The sequence below is a fragment of the Dioscorea cayenensis genome, unplaced genomic scaffold, assembly GCF_009730915.1.
Source record: "Dioscorea cayenensis subsp. rotundata cultivar TDr96_F1 unplaced genomic scaffold, TDr96_F1_v2_PseudoChromosome.rev07_lg8_w22 25.fasta BLBR01000976.1, whole genome shotgun sequence".
NCBI classification, from domain to species: Eukaryota; Viridiplantae; Streptophyta; class Magnoliopsida; order Dioscoreales; family Dioscoreaceae; genus Dioscorea; species Dioscorea cayenensis.
The window spans coordinates 17709-28915 of NW_024087367.1; the positions used below are offsets into that span (position 1 = coordinate 17709).

At 35.5% G+C, this 11207-nt stretch overlaps 1 protein-coding gene across 1 annotated transcript; it reads right to left on the reverse strand.

Moving 5' to 3' along the window:
• Positions 1–2007: 2007 nt before the first annotated feature.
• Positions 2008–6059, reverse strand: LOC120255374 (clavaminate synthase-like protein At3g21360). The gene is made up of 3 exons (XM_039263208.1): positions 5688–6059; positions 5260–5531; positions 2008–2520 (listed from the first exon to the last, which is right to left on the reverse strand). Exons 1-3 carry the CDS (start codon positions 6042–6044, stop codon positions 2175–2177), a joined length of 975 nt encoding a protein of 324 aa, XP_039119142.1. The 5' UTR covers positions 6045–6059; the 3' UTR covers positions 2008–2174.
• Between the last annotated feature and the right edge of the window lie 5148 nt (positions 6060–11207).

Sequence of the window (11207 nt, forward strand, 5' to 3'; positions counted from 1 at the left end):
TTGACATTGGATCCTTTGTGTAGCATGATTGTGTTCTGGTGAGAAAATGGGTTTGAATCTTAGTTCACATATTATGAGTGTATAGGTGTGTTGAGGAATTAAGCCCATGTTTGTGCACGTCTTTGATACTTGGGGTGTTCACATTTCATTAGTAATAGTGTTGGCTAAAAGAGTTTAGGGTTTATTTGGCTTGATTGATTTATGCGGAATTTTTTATTTTTATTTTTAAATCAAGTTTGATAGGATTTTTGGATAAGTACAATACTTGGATGTTCATCCAGCTAAGGTTTTTTCCATTAAGAAAGTTACTAAAATGGATATGTACTTAATAATAACAATGATTGATTATTTCGGGATTCAGGGTTAGGAATTTAGGAAGGTATTTTCTCATTGCTTGAAGGGCATTTTGGTCATTGAAAATATCAAAATTCCATCTGCTTAAAGGTTTCTAGAATCTTCAATTACTATCTTTTTGAGAGAAAAAGCTCCTTTAATTTCACTTTTGGATGTAAACAAATATAGAAATCCAGACTTTCGGGGGAAGAAAGGTGGTAAAAGCCAATCCAAAAAAACTCTTAAAGATTGTAAGTAAAAGCCCAAAATGAACACTATGACACATGTTCACTCTTATATTATGAAACTCTCACTGAACATTCAATTATGTCCTTATAGGTGTCACACTTTGGCATGCAAGTCCTAGTTCTCTCGCTCACTTTTAAAATCATATTTTGTTCTCAATGTATTCAAAAGAGTATATAATAAGATAATCACATTAATTTTAAAGGAGAAGAAAAAAAAAAAAATTTGTACTTTCCCTATTAATTGAAGGTGGTGCAAAATTATTGAACTTCCAAGTTATTGAGCAAGTAAACAGATGTGTTAGAACATAAAAAAGCAAATATAGGGGAAGCAATCAATGACCTCAAATAATCACAAAGATTAATAAATAGTTATTTTTATTCTTTGAAATATAGACAAAGCATGATATATTTACTAGTATAAAGAGTAATGTTTTTAATAGATACCGGCTTGAGTTGAAATTATTTCCAAATAAATAACATTACAATAAATAAAAAAAAATTATTCATTTCTAATCCATGTAAATCATGTGTGGTGTATGATAGGCTAAAATATATATATCAATCAATATGGTAGGTAGTTCAATTAGCATGACTGCTTCACTTGAAAATATCACCCTTAAAATTTGAAGAGTCTATTAATAGTGCAAATTTATACTATTGTATTGTGGTGGTGTTTTCATGTACTATTCCATTATATATAAACATATAAATAGAACGGCCTCTGAAAAGCATCATTTTCAATTGAAATAGTTTTATTTTATTTTATTTTTGTGGGTGCATTTTTTGATTTTTTTTCTTCCATGTGTTTGTGTTGAACAATCAAATCATGTTGTTGCCTTAGCATTTTCATATTGATAGTTTTATTTGTTATTGACACTGAAAGAAGGTGGGTGATGTTGTCTACAATGAATGGACCCTTCATATAAGTATGCATTTAATTTATTGTGATTTTTTAAAAAAATTAAGAAAAAGATTTCTCTCTGTCATGTTCATTGTTTCATCATTTAATGAGCTTATTTTCTCAAAGGGCATGTGTTAAATTGACTTGATTTATCTTAATTTAGAAATAAAAAATCATAGTTGAATTTTAAAAAATAAAAGAAAGGAAAATAAAAGAAAGAGGAAATTGCATAAAAGTTGATCGAAAAAGACTTTAAAATATAATTAATTAGGAGGTTATGTCGCAAACACACTTTCTTTAATAAGTTAACAAAACAAAGAAAGTGAAACAAATTTATTAGATAAAATTAATCATTAAAATTAATCCATATCTAATCAATAAATCACGTAAATAAAATCTAATCAATATCTCATTATTTCAATTATCATTTAATCACACCGTCTCACATTGTTGATTATATGTTTATTACACAACACAACTGTTAATCTTAATTTAATATTAATAATAATTTTTAAATCATTTCAAAATCATCCAATCACAATAATATTAATAATTAATAAATATTTATAAAGGGTGGCAAGGAGACTAGTTGATGAAAAAAGAAACATGCGCGCCAAACAAATAGATAGATAAATAGATAAATAGATAGATTGATAGACCACAATTATATATATATTGTGGTGGTGAAGACATTAGATGCAGAGGGAGACGTGAATGGAACGGGGTGGCTTGCCGACACGGCGGGCATGCTGCACGGCAAGGTTGTCGACCAAGAGCACGTCTCCCTTCAACCACTTGATGTCGACACAATTGGCCTCGAGCACGGCGGAGTATGTGTCGGTGGCGGCGGTCGGTATCGAGGTCCCATCGGTGAAACTAACACGGCCATCACGTTCAGAGGTTTGGTAACCAAGTATGGTGTTGAACCAGACCCTTTTCCCGTTGAACTCTTTGATTGGGTTCATTGGACCGTAAGTGAACTCTGCCGTTCCATCCTCATTGAACTTCACTGCATTGCATGCAAGTGTCTCCAACGCCCTGCAGTTCATTATAATTAGTTACTATGTTTCTTTCTTTATATGTTTTTATAATATATATATATATATATATATATATCAGAAACTAATTAAGCACAAAACACACCTTAATTAATACTCTTTTCATTTCTTTTTACTTGTCACATTTACGTAATTCATACCGATTAAAAAAAATTGGTTGAAATTAGTTGAGTATCTATATTTTATAAAAAATTTCATTACTTTCCAAAACTCCCTCTATTTAAAATTTAACTAAGTAAAGTATATTATTTAATACTTAATTGATTGTGATTTATTAAAAATTACACAAATATATTAAATTAAATGGTAAATTTGAAAAAACATTATTTAATGCTGGACAAAATTTCTAATGCAATTAGTAAAAAAGAGCTCCAAAATATGACAAATAAAACAACGGAGATAGTCAATATTAAGGTATCATGTGCCTTGCATGCTTAATTAAATTTTGTTGGACGAGCATCAAATAATGCATGAAGGATGTATAAAACTACATTAACTTACTCTTGTATAAATATAAAATGTAAAAAATTAAAAAACAAAAAATAAACATTTGATTTGTGTTTGGTTGGGGGTGAGGATTATCCAATTTTCTCTACAATTAGTAAGCATCCAACACTGGTGATGGTTATTGTTAAAAAAAATTTGATAGAATAGGGCATCTATGTGGACAATTTTTAGTAAATTAATGATGCATACCATCAACAATAGTAATTTAAATAAGTAGAATACTAGATGTCTAATGACACTCTTAAAGACCAAGCACAACAGACTAATCTCGATAATATATATTTCAAAATCACAGTGGTATTAGTCTTTATATAATCTTTTTATCAAGATTAATTCTACTTTAAAACTCAAATATATATATATATATAATATAAAATTTGACCTTTGATTTGCGTTTGATTGGGATAAGGTTATTTAATTTTCTTATTTAGTAAACACATCCAAAATAGGGTGAAAATTAGTGATGGAAATTTTAATAAATTATGATATACACACAAAAAGTCTTTATTGCATAGATAACATGCAGAGGCAAAGATATATATATATATATATATATATATATATATATATATATATATATATATATATATATATATATATATCAAGCTATAGTAATTTGAATAAGTAGAATATTAAATGTTTAATTTCACCTTTGAAGATTACAATAGACTAATTTCTACATTATTTTCAATCTATATTGTTCTTTCGTCAATGGGTAAAATATTCACAAGAACAATAAATTAAAGACTAGGCCTAATGTTGATTTTAATCTAATATTCTCAATGAAAGAGTTAACTCTACTTTAAATTTTGAAGTAAAATTGAGTATCATCTTTCATACATCATAGCAGAACCTTTCTTATTAATACATAATTAACTTCTATAAAATATTTTATTAAAATAAAAAATTAATGCTTAATTATTCAGAGCCAATGCATGAATAAATATGCATAAAACTTAATAATTGTCATTCACAAAAAAATAATTATGTACACCTAAATGAGAAGGCAAAACAAACATATAAGAGTTTTTATAATAAGTATATGTTATCTAACATAGCCTACTACTCAAATATAAAACATAGAACTAAGTCCAACTTGTTTTGTATATGATATTTAGACAACTTAAATTCATGCATTATGTTTAAAGGATCCACAATATTCACCAACTCAATATTAATGTAATTAATAATCATTCCATTAGCCAAGAACACAAGAAGTGAATTGATACTGTTCAACCATAATGGGTTAGAGGAAAAATTTTTAATCGCAGCCAAATGCGAAAATTTTCAACCATATACCCTACCTGAATACCTTCATAAACTTAGCTTCAAGGGAAGTAGTATCAATTAAAATAAAGCATTTCTTCAAAAGATGGCTTTGTTGTCAACTATAAAAAGTAACCAATTATTGATTTGAAAGGATTAACAAAGCTAACACAATCTTAAATATTACTATGACATGTTTATAACATTGTAATAACAAATGCAATGCTAGATATGGGGGCAAATCGATCTATACATACATAAGGCTTTCAAAGAGTTAAGAATACATAATGTTTTCTAGTTGTTCTCTCCTAAAACATATCACCATTTATAATAAATTACAAATAAGCTGCATAACATTAATTTCATTCAAAATCTCTTAAAATTTTTTTTAGATGTAGATTCTTGAGACAGAACTATAATGCTTCGGGATTTCGGGATTTATTTTTATGGATCTTAATGTCTATATGACATAAAATACCTCAACTATATATGTCATTTAAATCAAAATTCTTAAAAAATATTTATTGCGTCTAATACACAACTACTAAATTATTTGTAAATACATATCATTCATAAAAATGACAAAACATATTTACCATAAATGAGATACTTATTTTAATCATTATGTATAATTCTTAAATACCATAATAATATAAAAAGAATTCTTTAAAAACACAAGAAGTGTGCCCTCTTTTAATCTATTCTTTCTGCATGAATAAATCCCTTAGCAAACTAGCTAATATTACTTTATATTATTTAGTGTTGTCTAATCAGTATTTTTATTTTTCAAAACATCAAATCCCGGTCATATTCAATGGTTTTAAAGATCCTACGCCATTACATGCCATAGAATCAAATTCATATAACTTTTATGGTTTTATATCTATTTTGTTACTTATCAACTTTGTAAAAAAATAATAATTAAAAAAAAAAGAGAAAGAGTCACCTCTTTTGAGCTTCAAGCTTGTCCTTGGTTTTAAGCATGCGTTGCCACACTGTAGTATTAGTATCATCTAAGCCATCATGATTGCCATGCTTATAAGGAACCTTTGTATGAAGAACAAACTTGAATCCCTCTCCGGTGAGCTTCTCCACCACCTCCGGCACCTTCTTTTCCATCTCCTCCACTATCACATCACTCCTCACTATTGCCGTCTCCCCACCTTCCGGCGCCGGTTCCAAACAATAGAAGAAAATTTTCGGTGCAAACTTCCTTATCTATTAATATATATATATATATATATATTTAATTTGCAAAACCATCATACCATCAATATTATTACTATTTTCTTATAGTTTAGATATACCAACTATGTTAATATATATATATATATATATATAGAATTGAAGAGTTGGTGAAAGTAGTTTAATTACCAAAGCCATCTCATGGTGAAAGTTAATGAAAACATGAAGAGGGGCTTCATTAGCAGTGTAGATTCTAGAAGCCACTTTGTTCCTATCAGCAGCACCTTCATAAGGGAACTCATCCCATCCAAAGGACTCTACCACCTTCTCAAACTCTTCACCACTCTCCACCTTGAATCCTCTGAAAAGTATGGCACCATGATCACTCAAACACTCTGAAAGCTTCTCCTTCCCCTTCTTCACCATCTCCACCAAATCTTTCCAACTGTTTTTTATATCATTCCTTTGAGGAGGAACCAGAGTTAAAGGAAACACTTTTCCATTGAACTCCTTCTCTCCTTCTATGCTCCCTTTCACAAACTCCATCTCTCTCTCTCTCTCTCTCTCTCTCTCTCTCTGTGTGTGTGTGATAATAGGGATATAATGATTTTTTTTTGGAAAAAAAGAGCAAACGCTCAAAGCAAAGATTAAAAGAAAAGATGATGCCGATCACATAGGTCATCAAGCCAATGTGGTCGGTCTAAGCCTTGGAAGAACAGAGAAAGCTGAGAGCAGTTTCTGCCGAAAGAAGCCAACGAATCCGCAATTGCATTATCCTCCCTGGGAATAGTCTCGATGGATAGATAAGGAAAGAAACCCAGGTTCCGTTTCAGCAATTGATACTCCTCTTTGATATGCCAAGCGGTACAAGCATTGAAGTTTTTCAGGAGCTGAGCAATGCCAGCACAGTCGCTAAAAAGACTAGAAGGTAACCAATCGTTCGAGATACAGAGTTGCAAAGCAAGGTTGATCGCAGCGATTTCAGCCATGATGGGAGAAGTAGCAGCCGCAGCAATGGCACCTGCAATCAGAATTTGGTTCACATTAGAGATGATGATGAAGCCTAAGCCCGTCTACCTAGATTCCATACACCAAGATGCATCAGTGAAAATTTTAATAGAATTATTTGATTGAGAAGTTCTGGGAAACTCCCTGAAAGTGAATGTGGGGCGATTGCAGTACAAGTTCCACGCATTATGAACAATCGAGCTGAAGTTGATAGGTTGATTGTTGAAAATAAGATTGCATCTGGACTTCCAGATGAGCCAGGCAACAGCAGCGATAAGAGCCTTAACTCGGAGGTCAAGATCTCTCCCATGGATATTCTTTAGAAGCCAGTTGCCAGAGCTAAGATTAGGAATATCAATTTGATTCCAACCGATCCTAGCAAAGACGTCATGCCAACATTGACTGATTTTGGAGCAATTCCAAATCAGATGCTCAGTAGTTTCATCAGTGAGTCCACACAAAGGGCAAGTAGTTCTGGGGCCAATGTTGAGCTGGAATAAGTAGTCCCCAGTGGAGAGTCTCCCATGTGCAAGCTTCCAAAGAAAGACCTTGACACGGGGAAGGGTAGGCGCTTTTCGGATAATCGACCCATCTGACCAAGAGGCTTGAGTATTAGAATTTGAAACATGATCATAGGCGAAGAGGCAATAGAAGCTTTGCAAGAATGATATCTCCGGACCCAAAGATTAGGGGCCCTCCTCAATGATATTTAAATTCTCAATATTGTTCCAATTAAAATTATTACCAAACAAGCTTCTGATGGAAGAAGAACAAAACCCATGAGACTCTAAGAGATTATTGAATATTAAATCCTCATGATTATCCAAAGACATGTTTAAAAAAGTAGGTTTTTTGGCAATAGGAAGGTCGAAAAAACAAGGATCATGCCATAGATCAGTGGTCTCAGGATTACAGGAAAGAAGCTTTATGTTAGGTCTAAGAAATGTTGCAGAGTTGCAAATTGATTTGTAAAACCAAGAGGAATTAGAGACATGCTTCGGGTTCCAAAGATGCCAACCCCCGTACTTAGATTTAAAAATATCGACCCAAATTTTGTTATCAGAATTGAGAAGAGAGAAAACATTCTTGGCCATGAGCGAGTGCTTAACAAATCTCAGATTCCTAATTCCCAAGCCCCCCTCAGACTTTTTAAGTGTAGTAACTGCCCACCCAACCGAATGAAAGCCAAGATTGCTGCCAGTTCTACCCCAGAGAAAATTCCTAGCCAGTTTGGAGATGTTGTCTAGAATGGAATTTGGGAGGTTCATGACCGAAAGGATGTAGTTTGGAATCGCAAAAATTGTGCTATTAATAAGGATGGTTCTTCCCGCAGTAGTGAGAGAAGAGTGGTTCCAAGAATTCAAGATAATTTTAACTCTGTTAGGAATGTGGGTGAGTTGATTAGAGAGCAGTCTCCGAGGAGATATAGGCACCCCAAGATAGGTGAAAGGGAAGCTCCCTAAATTAATCCCAAGAATTTGAGAAATCGAGTTGGCAAGCCTATTGTTACACCAAGAAGGGACAAAAATGGCTGATTTAAGAGGATTAGGCTTTTGCCTAGAGATCTCCTGGTAAATATTGAGGCAAAGAAGACAGTTACGCGCAGATTTCCTAGAAGCATTAGTAACCAGAATGAGATCGTCGGCAAACATAAGATGATTAAAATTTCTAGGAAGATTAGAATTGAAACCTTGAACCATCCCAAAAGAGAGAGCTTTATTAAGAATGGCCGAGAGGTTCTGGGAGACTAAGAGGAAAAGTAGGGTGGAAAAAGGATCCCCCTGTCTAACACCTCTATTACTATTAAACCAAGCAGTATGACGGCCATTAATAATAAAGGAGAAAGAAGCAGAAGAAAGACAAGCCTGGACCCAAGAGATCCATTTATCGGGAAAAATACATTCTACGGAGGGTAGCAATAATGGGTCGGCCATTCAACGATGATCAAAAGGCCTTTTTCAATATCGATTTTACAAATCATCCTAGGGGAGACATGGGAGTCAGTTTCTAAGCTATGTACGATTTCCTGGGCTGCGATGATGTTATCAATAGCGCCCTGCCCAGGGATGAAACCACACTGCTCAGGGCCAATAATTTTATGAATGACAAATTTGAGACGATTGGCTAGGATTTTCGAAATCAGTTTATAGCAAACATTGCACAGAGCGATTGGTCTGAAATCTTTAACAGAAATAGGGTGGGTGATTTTGGGAATAAGGACAACAAAGGTTTTACCCCAAGAAAGTGGAAGGACACCATTGTTAAAAAAGCAAGAGATAGCATTGAAGAGATGAGGCCCAATAAGATTCCAATAAAAAAGATAAAACTCCACATTCATGCCATCAGGACCAGGACTTTTGCCCCGGGACATAGACTTGAGATTACTAAAGACTTCTCCCATGGTAATGGGTCTAATTAAGGACTCACGGTCTAAATCCGAAAGGGCAGGCAAGTCGTCAGGTAAGGCATGCCTATAGAAATCAAGGGGTTTAGCCGAGGAGGAAGACCAGAGATCTTTATAATAATGAAGGAAACAGCTTTCAAGATCAAGGTGTTCAGTAAAGATATTACCCGATAAGTCTTTAATCGCATTGATCCTGTTTTTATGCCGACGTACTTTGACCGTGTTGTGGAAGTATCTGGTGTTGGAGTCACCCGAGTTCATCCATTGCAATTTAGCTCTTTGCCCCCAATAAATGTTTTGTTGTCTTAACAGAGCGTTTTGCCTATTGTAGAGAGCCCGTAGCCAGACCCCCTTCCAGTTATCAAACTGATTCATGTCCTCCTCCTCAATTTTCTTAATCTCAGCCTGAATGTTGTTAAGTTCAGCATCAATGTAGCCTAGGCCGGAGCGTTTCCACCTGAGGATATTAAGCTTGGTGTTAGAAATACAACTCATAAAAGATTGCAAGGTAGAGGTAGAAGGATCGGTATTCCAAGCTTTCATCACACTGTTATGGCATCCCTCATAGTCAAGCCAATAGTTATCAAACCTGAAAACATTATTGGAAAATTTAGTGGAGTTACGGGAATTTAAATAAAGAAGGGAATGATCCGAGTTTGTGCGGGGGAGATGACGAATAATGAAGTTTTTAACATTGATAATCCACTTAGTGTTGGCGAGAAAACGATCAAGTCTGGCCCAACGGCGAGCAAGACCCTGTTGGCCATTGCACCACGTAAACTGAGGGCCAGAGAAACCCAAGTCATGAAGGTTATTATCCAAAATGAAATTAGAAAACAACTTAGCTTTACTGGCATAATTTCTAAATTCTCCCCCCCCTATGCTCCTCAGAATTGGTGATGGCATTGAAATCACTATTAAGAAGCCAGGGGAAGTCAAGCAGAGAAATTTTGTTAAGGGAGCGCCAAAGGCGCTTATGTTCAGAAATCACCTGGGAATTGTAGATAGTGGAGAGGATCCAGGTTTCATTGTTTGTTGAGATTACTAGATGAAGGGCCATACGAGAAACTGCAACCGGAGTAACAGTTCCCACTGAAGTGCTCCAAAGAACCAAGATACCTCCGGAGAGACCAGAAGAGGGGATAGCAGCCCATTCCCAATTCCTCTTCAGCCGAGAACAGTAACGTTGAATTCTAAGCGGATCAGTTTTGGTTTCAACTAGGCAGATGAAGTCGGGGTGCTTTTTCTCCATCAAATCATTGATTCTATTCATCGTATTGAGGTTAGAGAGGCCTCTGCAATTCCAAGAGAAAATTTGTAAATTCATAAAACCCATTTTAAAAAAAAAAAAAAAAATTTATGAGAAAGAAGATCGAGTAAATCATCTATTGATCGGGGAACTTCTCCCTTTTTTTTGGTTTCGTGCTCCTTTTGGATGGAGCTCTGCGGGCAATGGCTGCAGATTTAGCATCCTTCTGGTAAAGGGAAAGAGTCATGTCATCATCAACCTCCTGCGATGAGCCAGGGTCATCAGAGGAAAAGTCTTCCATTGAGCGGTCGCTATGGGGAGAATCAGCCAACACATACACCATCTTTTCAACTACCAATAGATGGCTGTCGTCGGGAGGCAACTGCGAAGAGGATGTTTGAATGTTAATTGAAGTCAAGAGCAAAGGTTGGGGAAGGTTAGGTTCTGTCAAAAAACTCAGAGAGGACGGAGGGGTTTCCAAAGAGAGATGCGAGTCCAACGGACGATTTTCCAGATTTCCTGGGTGGAGAGGAGCATTGAGAGCTGGCGAGTTCCTGTTAGATGTGACAGAGGGAATGACCAGAGCGGGAGGCTCAGAGGTCTCCTTGGAACTAGGGATAATGACAGTCCTGACAATGGGTAGGCCAGAAGGCGCCACCTCGGGACCAGAAACACCACCATCATTTTTCAGATTGATCTCAACGGGAGGAGGAGCCTCGGGGTTGCCAACAGAGGGATTTGAGCAAGAGGGGAAATTACAAGGAACTCCCTCCGAATTTAATTGATTTCCACGTGACTCCAGCAAACGAGAGGAATCCGCCACGTGTTGGCCTGAAGCCCCAGCAGTAGGCCACCTGTCAAGCCCTCCATCATTGTCCCCCGAGCGACCCCTGGTAATAGGGTTTCTCGCTCCTCCCCGGCTACCACCACGCCCTCGCGAGGCAAGTTGCCTACGACGAGGCTTTAACCAGGGGCCGAATTCCTCCGTCTCCGAATGCGGCAAGGGCACCGACTCCTCAGCAAGGCCTTCCTGCATTTTGTCAACCAC